This window comes from Rhipicephalus microplus, chromosome 8 (genome assembly GCF_043290135.1).
Source record: "Rhipicephalus microplus isolate Deutch F79 chromosome 8, USDA_Rmic, whole genome shotgun sequence".
NCBI lineage: Eukaryota > Metazoa > Arthropoda > Arachnida > Ixodida > Ixodidae > Rhipicephalus > Rhipicephalus microplus.
Window position 1 is genome coordinate 74,076 of NC_134707.1, and position 16,977 is coordinate 91,052.

General features: G+C 51.3%; 1 protein-coding gene across 4 annotated transcripts in view; it reads right to left on the minus strand.

The window, feature by feature from the left end:
- The window catches only part of LOC119163924 (aldehyde dehydrogenase 1A1), a 638,180-nt gene that overhangs the window by 16,911 nt on the left and 604,292 nt on the right, over positions 1-16,977 (minus strand). For 3 of the 4 annotated variants that reach the window (XM_075872625.1, XM_075872624.1, XM_075872626.1), the window contains one exon: positions 11,787-12,109. The exons of the other annotated variant lie outside the window; for it this stretch is intronic. In XM_075872625.1, coding sequence (XP_075728740.1) covers positions 11,787-12,109 — 323 coding nt within the window. The remainder of the gene's footprint in view (positions 1-11,786; positions 12,110-16,977) is intronic. 4 annotated transcript variants of the gene reach the window in all.

The window sequence follows — 16,977 nt, forward strand, 5'->3', positions numbered from 1 at the left end:
CTCAGCAACACAAAGTAAGTAACATGAGAACCGACTTTTCAACTAATTAGGTTTTTCACATTAAATGAAGCCATGGCACTCATAGTAAGACAAGGACACAGAAAGTGCGCACGTTTTTTCGTGGTTTCTTTCTTATGAGAGCTTCAATGTCTGCCCGCCTGCCTGCAGTCCGTCCGTCCGTCCGTCTGTCCATCAATCCATCCAGTCATAGCATGAAAATCATGATATGTCATGAATGTCATGATTTATATTTCATGGTCCTGTAGCTCTTTCGGTGGTTTCATTCACATGGCATGTTGCTAAACTGGTATGATATGGCATGATTGCATGGCAAACACAAGCGGCAGCCCCTAATGAGAAAATCATGACATGCGTGTCATGTAACAACACGACTACATGCCACGCTCATGATGCGCTCGCGGCCATTTAGCTAGTGTGACATATACCAAATTTTGTATTACGGTACGTGAATGGATGACAAAGTTATGTGACTGGTGCAAACATGATGACCACGAGATGCGTATCATGTAACAACATGACTACATGCCACGCTCATAATGTGCTGGCGGCCGTTTCACTAGCTTCACTTATACCAAATTTGGTATTATGGGACGTGAATGGATGATGAAGGTATGATACTGGTACAAACATGATAAACATCAGATGCGTGTAATATAACAACATGACTACATGCTACACTCATGATGCGCTCGAAGCGGTTTCACTAGCTTCACATGTACCAAACTCGGAATTACGCGACGCGAACGGACGACATAGGTAAATGACACATCCAAACATGATAATCATGACGTGCGTGTCAGGCTTGATGTCGGGAAAGAAGTCGCATTAATATGAGTAATAACCCATTTTAGAACAGCGACAGAACAACCAAGTGTCACGCATTACAAACCGTGCACCGAGTGGGTTGTCGAATTTTTCAACCATTTACAAAACTACATCTTGTTACCCTATCAACTGTGGCGCAGACCCACTGTGGGAGATTGTGGGGGATTACAAAAGCTTCTGGCATAGTTCTTCCTCGTCGTCAGCCACAACACAAAAAAATGCAACCCGCATCTTCCCACGGGGGGAACTCGAGTAAATGCGCCGCACAATGGTGAGGGTATCTCGTGATTGTTGCCTAATTTGGTATGATTTCGGAATGCTTAAGTTGTTATTTAGTCTTTATTATTCCTATTTACCGAATGAAGTAAAAACATTGCCTTCAACGAGTGGTGGGACGCTGATGTCGGGTTGCGCCCCTCTACTGGCTGAAGGTACTGCTGCTTTCGTCGCATCTACTCAAGTCAAGCAAAGTTTCAAGTTAGGCGAAAGCCAAGTAAAGATGCCCTTGACTAAATTCCCAACGCACGCACATTGCCCGCGTTCGAGGGCGAGAAGCACCCCCACTGCGCATCCTGGCTTTCTGAATGCCTGGTGGTGTCTTATCCTTTAATAACTACTGGAGTGACACTTTAGCGGGTGTCTTCTAGGGCTGGCATGAGACGCGAGATGTGAGCATGCACAGTGCACATGGGTTTGCGGACACCGCCGAAGCACGACATTGTGTGACTAAAAATGCTTCACATTTCGAAAAATTGAATGAAGTTCCTTGCAAGTGTGCAGTGGGTACCACGGTTCTCCAAAGAACAACGAAAGATGGCACAGTGAATGGCTTCCTAATACACAATGATTTAAGGCGTAGTGGGTGCCTAACAATTATGCTTGCAGCAGCTACAAGAAGAGTGCTTAAAGAAGGCTCTTAAAGGCCGCTCTTCCAACTTTCGCTGTGACAGTGCTGCACGTTATTCCTAGTTATTTCCGTCCTAGTTACTTAAAGAGTACCTTTTAAGTTCCCATTTAGTTTTAAAAGAAAACGTGACGGCATCGCATTGGTGTCTCCAAGCCTGAAAGAAGAGCGCATCTTGGTCATTGCCTTTCTCGTTTCTCTTGATTTTTAACTTTAAAGCGTTCTATGCCCAGGTCCAACAAGATTTTACTGATATATTTCCGACACAGATATAGCATTTTTTCTTTGTGTCTTATATATCCTTTTGTATTTGCCTATTTCTTGCTTGTCCTACACTTTCTCGCTCTTTCTGTTCTTACCATCCTTCCTTGTCCTTGCTGTTTGCTTCTTTGCTTGTCAATTGACTTCATTCTCTCTTTTTTCATGTTCTCTCGCTATCCTTCTCATGTCTTTATCCAATTGATCTCTCGCTATTTTTATCTGCATCTTTGTCACTTTCTTTGGGCTTCTCTGTCTTCTTGGTAGATATGTCCTTATTTTGCTCCATTTTGCTCTTTATCTTGCTTTCTACTTCTTTCTTTCACTCTTTTCCATGCGTTCGTTTTTGTAGACACTCGCGCCTTGTGTACACGGTAGCCGGACTTGTACAATTCCTGTGGGGCATTCCCGTTTAAGTTTTCTGGTGACACTGGCCCGTGTGGGAATTGAGGCTAGCCCGCTGCCTTTGTGTGGGCTTTGCCGCCTTTTCTGCCATTCTCATGTCACGACATGACTCCCCTCCTCCGCTGTATGTCGTGCTGGGAGAGCGGAGTGACGTTTTACCCCTCTCGCCCGGTAGCAGTGTCGATTGTGGCGCCGCACGCAGGGTCTCCCGAGAGGTTTTGCGCGCGTGCGTCGGGAGCGGGTCAGATACTCTTCGGGACAGCTGACGGCGAGCCACGCAAACTTTTCCGTCCATCGACTCCCGTCGCTTGGGGCTCGTTGAACTTCGCTGACGGCGCCTCGCGCCCGAGGCGAACGTTCACCTTTTGTTGCCCTTCTGCGTACGCTCGACCGAAGGGCGGTACGGTGTCCTAGTGCATGGCCAAGCTACGCCGACTCGTCTCCCTCCGAAGCCAACGCGAGCGCTTTTGCCCTCGCTCGAGCAACCGGGCCTTGGTCCCGGTGTCTCCGTGAACCACCTTTATTACGGAGACGTGCTCGCGGCACCCTGTGTAGTACTTTTACGCCCCTGGAGTGGACAAGCCCATTTGCTTTCCAGCCGCGCCTTTGCAACGGGCTGTACTGCGTTTGGTGTTGCCACAGACAATAAAGTGTTGCGACCTTGAGCAGTATCGTGTTCTCGCCACGGCGACGGTTGACGCGTGCCCTGCAGCTCGCTAAGACTGGACTTACGCTAGTGGCCGTACTCCTTCGGAATACGTGTCACTACACTGGCGCCCAACGTGGTATCAAAAGCTCCAAGCTTTTGACTACTCTTAGCGAGTCAGTTCGCCTGCGCGATTCAGGCTCGTCGCAACATGCCTGCTTCGTGGCATGCCGCGTTGCACACAGAGGCCATCGCTTCTATCGACGGGCACTCTTCGGCACCCGTCGGTGTCGGCACTCTTTATTGCGGTAACGACACGAGGCTCCTAGCAGCTCCCTTTGGAGATGGCGCGTCGTTTCGGAATGGGCCTCTTGCCCTACCCGAACGGTACACACGAGCGCCTCTTACCGATGCTAATGCGCCCTTCGGCATGCATGGCAGTTTGTCGGCACAGCGCTCGTAGTCTGTTCCCTGCGGAATTGCCGGGGCGCAGGCTTTGGCCCTCGCCGACTTTTGCCCACCATTAGCTGTGCAATCGACACTTCGAACGCACGCTCAGCAGGCACCTGAATTGTCGATGGTAGCCGTGCCAAGTGCGCATTTTGTTCGACAACAGGCCAATCCCACAAGGAGCCTCTTTTGCTCTGGGAGTGGTGCGCAGGGCGGTGGTCCGTTTGAAACCGCCTCACTGATCCAGCTGAGCGACTGCTCACCTTCGCTCGACCGCGCCGCTAACGCATCAACAGTTTCCTACGAAGCCGGTGCGACGACACAGACGTTGCTTCAAAACGCCGTGCAGATGATCCAATCACTCTCGGGAGCTGTGCAAACGTTTTCGGCTGGTTCCAAAGCCCGTCACCCCGCTGTTACGTTGCCTTTGCCAACCTACAGCGGATACGGTGATCTGCTCACTGCCCGGAATCACCTTGGCTCTGTCCCGTTGAAGGTGTTGTTCCAGCTGCACTGACTGACATGGCGGCGAGATGGTATCGGCTTACCGGTTACCGTGCAGAAACCCTCGAGGAGTTTCGTGCGGGATTTTTGTGCGAATTCCTACCCACTGACTACGAAAGTAGGCTGCGGCGAGAGCTCCAGCTCCGTACACAAGCTCCTGACGAGTCTTTACATGAGTATGTACGTGCGATGGATGAACTTATTTTTATCGCTGAGCCCCGAGCCTCGAACGGGGAGCGTGTCGAAAGGGTGACATGGCATGCACATCCGACTTTTTCGGCATGCCTGCGCGGTGGCCGCTTCCGTGACTTGGAGGAGTTCGCCGCTGAAGCGAAGCGCATTCAAGGCGACCTTCTCCCATCGCGTGCCCATCGCCCGCCGCCGCCAGCCAGCGATGTCCTTGAGCCGCGCAGCGCTTGGAGAGGGGCCATGACCCTTCCCCAACGGCGACAGCCTCTCGGCGCCGCCTTTGCGGCTGCAACCGGCTGTGCGTGGGAGTTGAGCGATCGCGCTCTTGATCCCTTTACGCATGAAAGGCGGGCGGCCTGCGCTGCTCCACCTGAAACCTCCACACAGGGTCGCTTTCCGACCCAACGTAATGGGGGAGGTGCGGCTCGCAGAAACGTATCCTGCGATAACGTAGCGAGCCGATCACGACAGCTCGAAGCTGCTCCGTTTGGGAAAACAGACCGTGATGGAGTGCGCTGTTACCGCTGCCTTCAACGAGGGTACATAGCAAGGGAATGCACCGGATCCAGGCCTGCAGCGAGGCAGGGAAAGGGGTTTCGGGGTCGTTCGTGAATGCACAAGCGACCCAACCTTTGCTTCTTCCCTCTGCGTGCAGGGCAAGCACTTTTCTTGCTGATACACACGCGCCGTTCATTCCGGTCACCATTGTCGGCCGTGAATTTTCGGCTTTGCTGGACACGGGCGCTAGCGCCTCGTTGTTCGCGATCAGGTGTTGTCCCACTTGCAGAAGCACTCAGTGCGCTTCCGGGACAGCCGAATGACATTCACCTTTGCGAAAGGCGTGGCCCATTCGCAGGCGCTGCAAGGTTGACTGTCAAATGGTGAGATCGATTGAAACGCTGCCATCTTGTTCACCTTCCAGGGCTCAATGTTCCAGTGATTCTCGGTCGGCACTTTCTCCTTAAAACCGGTATCATTGTGGACATTGCGAATGGCGGCTATCGTGATGGCCCATTTTGCCAACTCAAGCCGTTCATCAGCCCGCCGGCGCTTACCGTCGCCTTTGCGGCAGAAGCGTCGGAAACGTGCCCTGCGCAGAGTTCGGGGCTAAGCCCCCGCTCAACGCATTTGCCCTCTCACAGCCTCCTTCGGGAACGAGAGGCGCAGCACGAACCGTGTCGTGCGCCAACTCCGGGGTCGTACCCTGGCGTTCCGTGCTCGTCGGCTCGAAACCCTTGTGTGGTCGACCATCACGACACGAAGAGGAACTACATCCTTTGGTCGCCTGCGCGACTCAGATGATGCACAGAAGGCTCGTCTGTCGACACTGTTACGTCAGTACGACGAGCTCTTCACCGATCAACCGGGCTGCACCGATTTAGTGAGCCATGTGATCGAAACTGGTGACGCGCTTCCTTTGAAGTGTAACCCCAGGCCCGTCAGTCTCGCCAAAAAGCAGATTATCGATGGGTTGTTAGACGACATGCTTGCGGCTGGCATTATTCGTCGCTCGTCTAGCTCCTGGGCATCTCCAATTGTGCTGGTGCATAAGAAAGATGGCAGTCATCGCCTTTGCGCAGACTCTCACCGTCTGAATGAAGTGACTCGTAAGGATGCCTATCCGCTCGCCACGATAAACTTCATCGAAGGTAACCTGGGTGATGCATGGTACTTTACCACGCTTGACGCCTCTAAAGGTTACCTACAGGTCCGGATGGGTAACCGTGACCAGTGTAAAACTGCGTTCACGTCCCACAGAGGGTTGTTCCGAGTTTATTTGTATGCCCTTTGGTCTTTGCAATGCTCCTGCGACGTTTCAGACTGATGGACCGCGTCCTCGGGAAGCAAAGTGGTCATACTGCATGTGCTACCTCGACGACATCGTGATTTATTCACGAGCATTCGAAGAACGTTTGGCTAATGTTGCCAATGAACTCGAGAGGGTGAGGACCACCGGGATGACATTAAGTCCCGCTAAGGTCCAATTAGTGCAGACCCGTGTTCTGTTACTTGGGTTTACGCTGGGCGAAGGCTCCATAGAGCCGGATCGGCAGAAACTTCGAGCTATTCTCAATTTTCCCGTGCCCAAGGACGTATGTAATATTCGCTGCTTTTTAGGAATGGTCAACTTTTACCGTTCCTTCATTCCGTCTTGTGCCCGACTGCAGGTGCCCTTGAGCAAACTCTTGGGTAAATCTGCTGAGTGGCAATGGGGACTTGAGCAGCAGGAGGCGTTTTGCCAACTGTCTAACGCCATAGCGGAGACAGCGCAGCTCAAACTCCCCGACCTGACCAGACCGTTCGTTGTACAAACTGATGCGAGCGATCTGTGTATAGGAGCTGTTCTCCTACAGGAATACGATGGCGTGTTGCAGTCGTTGGCCCTTGCCAGCCGCTCCTTGGTCTCCGCAGAGAAAAATTATTTCGTGACCGAAAAGGAGTGCCTCGCCATCGTGTTTGCACTGCGGAAGTTCGACGTCTATCTTGATGGGACGAAATTCGTGGTGCAAACGGATCACAGTGCGCTCAGCTGGTTGATGCGGCTTCGTGAGCCTACAGGCAGGCTGGCGCGCTGGGCTCTCCTGATACAGCACTATGACTTTTCAGTGCAGTAATGAAAGGGGAGCACCAACGTTGTAGCTGACGCGCTATCTCGTGCCCCATTGCCTGTCGAGGACCTTGATCCCGGTGTGACAGCTGCTAGCGGTGTCTTAGCACATGAAAGCGTCAGAGGCAAAACAGCAGCTTCACCATCATTCGGTGAGAAGGGTGAGTATGCGGACAAACCTTCTCTGTTAACCAGGTAAGCGGCGCACCGCGAAGGGGCCGAGCAGGGGAGCTTTCCGAAGGCCACGAGGCCGAGAGCGAACCCGTAACGCCGACTCAAGCGGTTGCTGTTGCGGTCCAGAGTGGGCGCGATACTAGACTCCCCCATTTTGGGTGAATGGGGATCACTTTCAGCTGAAAAGAGCTTCTGAAGACCCAGCAAAGTGATCCGTTTTGTAGCGAAATGTGCGACGGTCTCAGAGAGATGGAGCGCCGTGACGCTGCTTGTCCTGCAGCGGGCGCCGATAGCGACTGTCTCGACGAGACGAAGCACCGTGATGCTGCTTGCCCTGCAGCGGGCGCGAATAGGGGGCTCGAGCCAGCGTGTGTCGCTGAGTCCTTGGCGGATTTGTATTTGCAGGACCATGACGGGCTCCGGCTGAAGTATATAGCCACTGACGACGAGTCCATCGACCCGTTTAAGATGGTTATGCCTAAAAGTCTGAGAGCTGCACTGTTGCGATCCTCTCAAGACGAACGCATAGCCAGTCACCTGAATGGCTCGAACGTTTTTGCAAAACTGAGCCGCGTTGTGACCTGGCCCGACATGAAGCGAGACATTTTTCGCTATTGCCGTTCTTGCCGCGTCTGTCAAACAGTGAAATCAAGGGGTGGCAAACAGCCCAGTCTGATGAACCCGATTGTCAGTGAGCGTCCGTGGCAAGTGGCCATCTGCGATCTAATGGGACCATTTCTTAGAAGGAAGGAGGGGTTCATTCACATGATGGTAGTCGTTGATCACTTTTCGAAATGGGTGGAATTGTTCCTTCTTCAGAACGTGACAGCGCGAGCGATGCGTGAGAGGCTGCAGGAAGTGTTTTGCCGGTTTGGCTTCCCGGAAAGGCTCATCACGGACAATGCTTCGTATTTCACCGCTTGGGTGTTTGGTGTCACGTGCCGTTCCATTGAAATCGATCACTGCACCACTTCACCCTACTATCCCCAGTCCGATTTGACTGAGCGCGTCAATCGTACGCTCAAACCGATATAGGCGGCCTTTGCCGAAAGTCAAACAGACTGGGCAGACCATTTGAGTGAGCTCGCGTTCGCTAATCGAACATCCGAATGTCGCTCAACTGGTTTCTCGCCCGCCTTCTTAAATTTTGGAAGGAAGTCGGCAAATCCGGTGACCAGCGTCACTCAATGCCAGCTCGAGGGCGAGGAGATGCCGGCGGACTGCTCTGCTTACGCGTCAACACTTTGGGACAGGCCTTGTCGAGCTTTTTGCAAAGCAAGGCACAATTTGGCGTCGGCCAGGGCTCAGCAGAAGGCCCAATGTGACTGCAAGCATCGCGGCCTCGTTTTTGAGGTGGGCGATCTTGTCCTTAACCGTAACCACGCTCTTAGCTATGCCGGTAAGGGGTTCTCAACCTCGCTCGCTCCTAAGTGGCTTGGTTTGTACCCAGTGGAGAAAGCTTGCACTCCACTCGCGTACTTGCTAAAGATCCCCACTCGGGAAAACTCAGCCATGCCAATATCGCAGACCTGAAACCCTTTGTATCACGGTCTGACGAGATCGCGCCAGCGCCCTTCGGCACTTCAGGCAAGCATCGGGGCACACCCGTGGTGGTGGACCGCATTCGGACCCCGCACCGATATAATCTGAGGAAGCGGTCACCTTTGTGATTTCGCGCCGGACGGCAGACTTCTCCACCACCGAAGGCCCTCAGTTTACTGTCTAGCCTCAGTATAGGTTAGCTCTTTTACAACTTTTTCTTGTAAAGAAATCGACCCCACCCTCTTTGTTGCGAGCGTTTCTTTTAAAGTGTTCATGTGTATTTCATGTTTCTTTTGTCTAATATTAGGTGTTATTTGTATTTTATGTTTTTTTCTTTTCTTTTGGCCAGAGGTTGAGTGTCATTTTGCACTGTTTTACTTTTTTTCCGTGTTTATTTCGTCTACCGCGAAGGAAGCTGTGACCTTGAGTGTCAGTGCTTGTGCCAGGAGAGAGAGAGAGAGACGAAGGATGCTTTGCGCCTACGCTCGCCCAGCTGTCGGCGGTGTGTGTGCGTGCATGCTTCTGTGCGTGAGTAAGTGCGTCACGCTTCGGTGCGTGCCCGTGAAGAGTGCGCGTCGTGGCTTCGCGCCCATCGACAAGGACACTAGAGGTGCTCGGGGCACTGACCTACTGACGCTGTCCTCTGCACGAGAAGCCCTGCTGCCTTTTGCACCATGGCTCCTGCGCGAGACCAACTGACAGCAGCTATGTCCTGCCGTCCAACGTCAGGGTGCCTCGCAGCCGATTCCGGTTCTGCTTCGCTGATCACTGGAGAGGCCCGGCTTCCCGCAACGTCCCAGCTCCGTTATCAAGCCAGAAATGCAGGGCCTCTAAACCACAACTGAAAAGCTGCATCCGTCGGACTCGCGGCTAATCAAGAGCAGCAACGAGCCATCAGAGAGCCCCCTTTCGTGCCTCTGACCTCGCACTCGGGCATCGCAACCAGCGGACATTGTCACGCACTTCCGTCCCTCCGCTCGGTGGACACTATCCCTCCCAAGCACCACGAACACTAGTCCCACTTTCCTGTGCTCCATTTCACAATTATTTTTGCAGTGTCACGTGTTTATTTTGTTATTTATGTTTTTCTCTATTATCACCATTTTTTAGCAGCAGTTACAGGGCTGGACTGAGGTTAGCTGTCGCTCATAACAGTGCCATTTTAACTGCATGGGTGACGTCCCGCTGCCTTTGCAGGCCGGTAAAGGGTAAATTTAGCAGAGGGGGATGGGGGAATTGACGCTAGACCGCTGCCTTTGCGCTGGCTTTGCCGCCTTTTCTGCCGTTATCGTGCCCCGAAATGACTCCCCTCCTCCGCTGTCTGCAGCGCTGGGAGGGCGGAGTGACATTGTACCCCTCTCAGCCGGTAGCGGATGCCGATTGTGGCGTCGCGGGTAGGGTCTCCCAAGAGGTTTTGCGCGCGTGCATCGTGAGCGGGAAGATGCTCTCCGGGACAGCTGACGGTGAGTCACGCAAACGTTTCGGTCCGTGGACTCCAGTCATTCGGGGCTCGTCGGACTTCGCTGACGGCTCTTCGCGCCCGAGGCGAACGTTCACCTTTTGTTGCCCCTCTGCGTACGCTCGGTCGAAGGGTGGTACGGTGTTCTAGTGTGTGGCCAAGATACGCCGACCCGTCTCCCTCCGAAGCCAACGCGAGCGCCTTTTCCTTCGCTTGAGCAACAGGGCCATAGTCCCGGTGTCTCCATGAGTCACCTTTACCACCGAGACATGCTCGTGGCACCCTGTGTAGTATTTTACGCTCGTGGCGTGGATAAGCCCATTTGCTTTCCTGCCACGTCTTTGCAACAGACTGCACTGCGTTTGGTGTTGCCACAGAAAATAAAGTGTTGCGACCTTGGCAGTATCGTGTTCTCGCCACGGCGATGGTTAACGCGTGCCCTGCGGCTTGCTAAGACCGGACCCACGCTAGTGACCGTACTCCTTCGGGATACGTGTCACTACACCCAATATCTCGAGGGGAAGGCGTATGCGGCAGTGAGCATCAACCACTAGGGCAGCATCACAAATTTCCGAACAACAATGGCTGAAATAGCAGAGCAAGTGGTGATTCCGTTGGTTTTGCTGGACAACAGGAGATCCACAGCAACTTGGGATCAGCGGTCAGAGCATATGCCAAGGACACAATATCGGCACCGGCTTTGCGGATCCTTTGAGCCACACACACGTTAAGTTCCCAGCTCACATGGGAGGGAGCCCCGCTGAATCCTAACGAGTCAGTGCACATATCTGCGCAAAGACTAGTAAACCGCGTAGCTATCGGCTGATGTTTTGGAAAAGCGGGACCCTCCCATCTCGTGTAACAAACTCACAAAAAATTTTTTACCTTACGCGGAGACAGTACCCACCACTGCACAGAAAACTAAGCAGACCTCAAGCTCTGACACTCAGGCTTCTGCAAGTCGGGGCGTACCCTAATTCAGCGCTATTGCACAAGATTTATTCCGAAATACAGCCAACTAATACACGTTCCTTCTGCAATGATATAGCTAATTTAGAACACATGCTCTGGCGGTGCTGAGCATTACGCTGTGGCGAAGTCATCACGCCTTCCAAATAGAGTCTGCTATTACCAGCTCCAAACATGAATAACATCGGTTATGGGCAGTCCAACGGGCCCGCGACACAGTAGAGAGACTTAGTTTTTCTGTTCCAACATGGGGCGGCCCATAACGCGCTAAAGCGTGTTCTGAAGGAGCTAATAAAGTTCATTCATCCATCAAACCACACATAGTATGGCGAGCTACATTAACTTCATTAAAAAAAAGAAATGAAGAATGCATTTCGGTTAACCGTATGTTTTAGCACCCAGAACATACGTATTTCCGCATAACAGGACCACATATGCTGAATTATACAAGGAGAGCAGAAAAGTAGGTCATAAAATTAATCTGCAGAAAACGAAACAATGTACTAAAATCTCGGAAGAGAACAGCGCTTCGAGGTAGGTAGCAGTGCACTTGAAGTTGTAAAGAAAGGAGTACGTTGACTTAGGACAAGTAGTAACCGCGGGGCCGAACCACGAGAATGAAGTAACTATAAGAGTACGAATGGCTTTGGGATGGGGCACATTTGGCAAACATTCTCAAATATATATATATATATATATATATATATATATATATATATATATATATATATATATATATATATATATATATATATATATATATATATATATATATATATATATATATATATATATATATATATTTACGTGGTCGACTGCCACTCAAACGTACCACACGACACCCGCTTGAAGAGCATGCGAAACAGTGTGTGCCGTGTTCAAGTCGCTGGTGAAGACACCTGCGGCGAGCCCGTATGTGGTCCGGTTAGCCCGTTCAATGACCTCCTCTGTGTCGCTGAACTTAAAGAGGCTCTGAACGGGGCCGAAGATCTCCTCCCGGGCGATGCTCATGTCGTCGTGCACGTTGGAGAACACCGTGGGCTGGACAAAGTATCCGCGGCTGCCGTAGCGTTGGCCTCCACAAAGGAGCTGGGCGCCCTCCCGCTTGCCGGCCTCGACGTAGCCTAGAACGCGTTCCATCTGCTCCCTGCTGATCTGGAAAAAAATAAAAACGTGAACATTTACAGTCCTACACATATGCTTCAAAATTTTATTTTAAAAACTGCGAATTGCACTTAGTACTCTGTCCTTTGGGGGAGCTTCATTGGAATTTCACGACGGGAACATCTGCGGGACCCTTTGCAAATTCATATTTGGCACAATCAGATTATTTTGCTGAGCTATTGATCAACTCTCTTTCCTAACCAATATAAATTTTATATTTAATAATTACACGACATTGATTTAACCTACTGAAATCATGTGTTATAAATGATTGTTAGTTATTTGAAAAATTCCATTATTTCTCTTCTTTCATTTCTTTTTTTCTCTTTGTGGCCAAATAACCTTGTCCTGTTAAATACAAATAAAGAAATCCTTTAGCCTGCATAGCCATAAATTGTTCTTTTGCATTAACCACCACTTTTCTTGCCCATCCCCCTTAGTGGGTAAGAGCTGCAGAAAAAAAAGAATATGCATCCACGAGACAATTTAAATTAGACTCAAATTCCATGCATAGGCCCTGTGTAATTTTGACAATTAGGATGCTGATACGATATGTGGGATTTAACGACCCAAAACCATCATATTGCTACATGCATTCATGCTGATATTCTAAGGGGCGACACGCCTGTGCACCTGACGAGGAAGACAAAGGGTTGTCTCCGCTCGATCGCTGGTGAGCCGGTCACGCCATTACCGCTGGTTTTAAATACATCTAATCCCCAGCCTCGTCGATACGGCGTCTCTTCTTTTCCGTAACATATTTGGTGGAGGTGGAACGTTCCCCGTCTTCACCACGAAGCTTCGCAGTGGCCGCACCGTTCAGTCTCCGGCCATGGCTACCAATGACAACAACCCGTCAGCGTCTCCATCTGTAGCTCCAACCACTACATACCTGACGATGCTCTACCCCCGTGATCCCGGTACATTCTCCGCACAACCTGGGCTTGACGTTGACTACTGGCTCCGTATGTACGACCGTGTTAGCCAGGCACACCGATGGGACCCTACTATGATGCTCGCCAATATAATATTTTACTTAGACGGCACCCCCCGTGTCTGGTTCGACGCCCAAGAGACCGAACTCACCAGCTGGGATACCTTCAAGGTGTGACTGCACGACATCTTTGGGGACCCGTCCGGTCGCCAAATGAAAGCGCGAAAAGAACTCGCCACTCGTGTGCTGTCCTCAACCGAGTCGTATGTCTCGTACATACATGACGTGCTCGCGTTGTGCCGAAAAGTGGATGAGCAAATGACAGAGTGACAAGGTGGGCCGCATACTCAAGGGAATCGCGGACGACGCCATCAACTTGCTCGTGTACACCAACATCACGACCATAGATATGACTATCAAAGAATGACGCCGCTTCGAAATGGTCAAAAGCCGCCGTGCTGTGCCTCAATTTACGCGGCTACCAAACACGGCTGTTACATTAACCTGCACCGATCTCGGTGCCGCACCACCCATGCAGGACAGCGTGACACGTATAGTTCGATGGGACCTTGAGGCGTCAAGTCCGGCACCATTTCCTCCACATCCGCTCGACCATGGCGCCGCACAAACGCCTCCGGGAGTCTCCGTTATTCGAGCCGCCGTGAGGCAAGGAATTGCAAAGCTCGGTTTTCCTGTGGCCTTCTCTGTCTCCCGAACCACCTCCAGACCAATGACAACCAATGCACCACGCCATGACTCACATTTTCTTCCACGATCCCACAATCTGACGGAATGGAGAACTGCAGACGACAAACCAATCTGCTTCCGCTGCCACCGAGTTGGCCATATTTCCCGCTACTGCCGCAGCACTTGAACGCCCTCAAACTGGAGCCCATTTTCCTCTTCTCGTCCATACGAGGACTCCCGTCGGTATTCGCCCAGTCGCGTGTACCCTTCTTCCGACGTCCCTGACAGCCGCTCCCCCGCTCGTTCACCGTCACCTCAACGCCGCCGTTTCCCATCGCCCCAACCACGCCGCTATCTGTCGCTGGTCAACTATGAATCCTCTCGGACGGAAAACTAGACCATGCAGCTCCGGGAGGTAGTGCAGCATCGATCGCGACTGATCCAAATCCTCCGTTGACGCTCCCTACTAATACGAACTTGATTGAGGTGTATGTGGACGGAGATACTTTGACGACGTTGGTTGATACCGGAGTTCAAGTGTCTATAATGAGTGCTCACCTGTGCCACCTACTCAAAAAAGTCCTCACCCCTGCAGCGACTAAAGCCCTCCCTGTAGCTGATGGTGGAACTGTGTTCATCACTGGAATGTGTACCGCTCATGTTAGCATTGCCGGCTGCTATGTCCCCGTTTTATTTACGATGCTTGAATATTTACGATCCCTGAACTCGCCTGTGCACCACTGACTTCTTTCGGATACGACCTAAAGCTCTCACATTAGTTGAATTGGCAACACCCTCTCCCGTGCTCGACGGTGATTATGTCGTGACGCCGATTCCTGATGTTCTCCTGGCACGTGGCATTACTGTACCACACTCCGTCGTAACCATGGCCTCTAACCGAACATATTTACCTGTTATCAATTTCGGTTTCATAAAACAAGTGCTACTCCAAGGAATTTCGGTCGCCACGCTAAGACCCTTAATTGACGACCACGTCACCTATTTACGGCAGACGTATTTTCCGATCACCCACGTCACTCGCAGGATGCCACGTACCTCAATGCGACCTTACGCTCAATGATCGCGCCGGACCTCAAACCAGAGAAGTCGGCCGCACTATGCCGCCTTCTGGCTTCATACAGGGACATGTTCGACATTGACAGCTGTCCACTCGGCCAGACTTCACTCGTCAAGCACCGCATTAACACGGGTGATTCTCATCCCATTCACCGGCGATAATACCGGGTGTCTGCCACCGAGCGTAAAGTATTTCAACAAGAAGTCACCAAGATGTTAGCCAAAAGAATTATTGAACCCTATTCGAGCCCTTGGGCGTCCCCCGTTGTGCTCGTTAAAAAGAAAGATGCCAGGTGGCGCTTCTCCGTGGATTACCGCGGTCTGAATGGAATCACGAAAAAAGACGTTTACTCTTTATCCCGCATCCATGAAGCTCTCGATTGTCTCAACCGCGCCCGATACTTTTCTTCAATAGACCTACGTTCCGGCTACTGGCAGACTGCTGTCGACGAAAAAGACCAAGAGAAGACTGTGTTTGTAACTCCAGACGGCCTATCTCAGTTCAACGTTATGCCGTTTGGGCTATGCAACGCCCCAGCCACGTTCGAGCGCATGATGGACTCTCTGCTACAAGGGTTCAAATGGTCAACATGTATTTGTTATCTTGACGATGTCATTGTATATTCCCCAGCATTTCAGACCCACGTTCAGCATTTGTCAGCTATTCTAGACATATTCCACACTGCGGGCCTTCAATGAAACTCGTCGAAGTGCCACTTCGGACGCCGGAAAATTACAGTGTTGGGCCACCTTGTCGATGCCTCTGGTGTGCAGCCAGACCCCGAGAAAATTCGTGCAGTCACCAGTTTGCCTGTACCCCAGTCAGTAAAAGACATCCGGAATTTTGTAGAATTTTGTTCCTATTTTAGAAGAGACAGTGGGATTGGGCGTGTTGGTATAACATCATAAAGGGTGCTTACCAACGCAAACGACAGGGCAGGAGGGGACAAGAGAAGAGACGAGACAGAGCGCTGAACTGCCAACAATTTATTTCTTCTGTTGTTCCTTTGCTTGTCAATGTGATGTACTTATGCATTGTCATTGTGTTTCGCGCATGACTTGTGCAACTGGTAACTGTATAAAAGCGAATACCTTCACAAGAAATAAATTGTTGGCAGTTCAGCGCTCTGTCTCGTCTCTTCTCCTGTCCCCTCCTGCCCTGTAGTTTGCACTGGTAAGCACCCTTTATGATATTTTAGAAGGTTTGTGAAAGACTTCGCAACCATCACTCGACCGCTCATAGAGCTTCTAAAGAAAGGCATCACATTTACGTGATTTAATCAGGCTACTTACGACTCCACCTATATTGGCTCACTTTGACCCATCCGCTGCGACAGAAGTCCGAATCGATGCTAGTGGTCATGGAATCGGAGCCGTCCTAGCCCAACGCCAACGGGGACATGACCTAGTTGTCGCCTACGTTAGCCGCCTCCTCAGAGCTGCTGAGCGCAACTATTCCATTACAGAGCGTGAATGTCTTGCGTTTGTTTTGGCAGTCCCACAGTTACGCCCATATTTATATGGCATAAATTTCTCTGACCATCATGCGCTATGTTGGCTTACATCACTGAAGGATCCTACTGGCCGGCTTGGACGCTGGGCTCTGCGACTGCAAGAGTATACCTACACAGTGACGTACAAGTCCGGATGCTTACATCAGGACGCAGACTGCCTGCCCTGCTACCCGGTTGCTGAGTCGAGCACTATGCTGACGCCGACACTGAACCTTGCGTCTTTTCCCTTTCGCAAATGACATGCATTGGTGACGAGCAGCGCTGTGATGCGTCCTTGCATGTTATCATTGAGCGCCTCAAATCACCATCTTTCCATCAGTCCCATCGCTCATTCATGCTCCACGATGGTGTATTATACCGCCAAAATTTTGAGCCAGATGGACCGGCCCTGCTGCTTGTCATTCGGAAACACCTTCGCTCGGAAGTTCTACATGAACTTCATGACTTTCCGACTGCCGGTCACATTGGTGTGTCACACACCTATGACCAAATACCCCAATGCTTCTTTTGGTCAAGGCTTGCACGCTCAGTCAGAAGATACGTTGCGGCTTGTGAGAAATGTCAGCACCGCAAAACACCATTGACACTTCCCGCCGGACGCCTTCAACCACTTGACATTCCATCAGAACCGTTCTTCCGTGTTGACT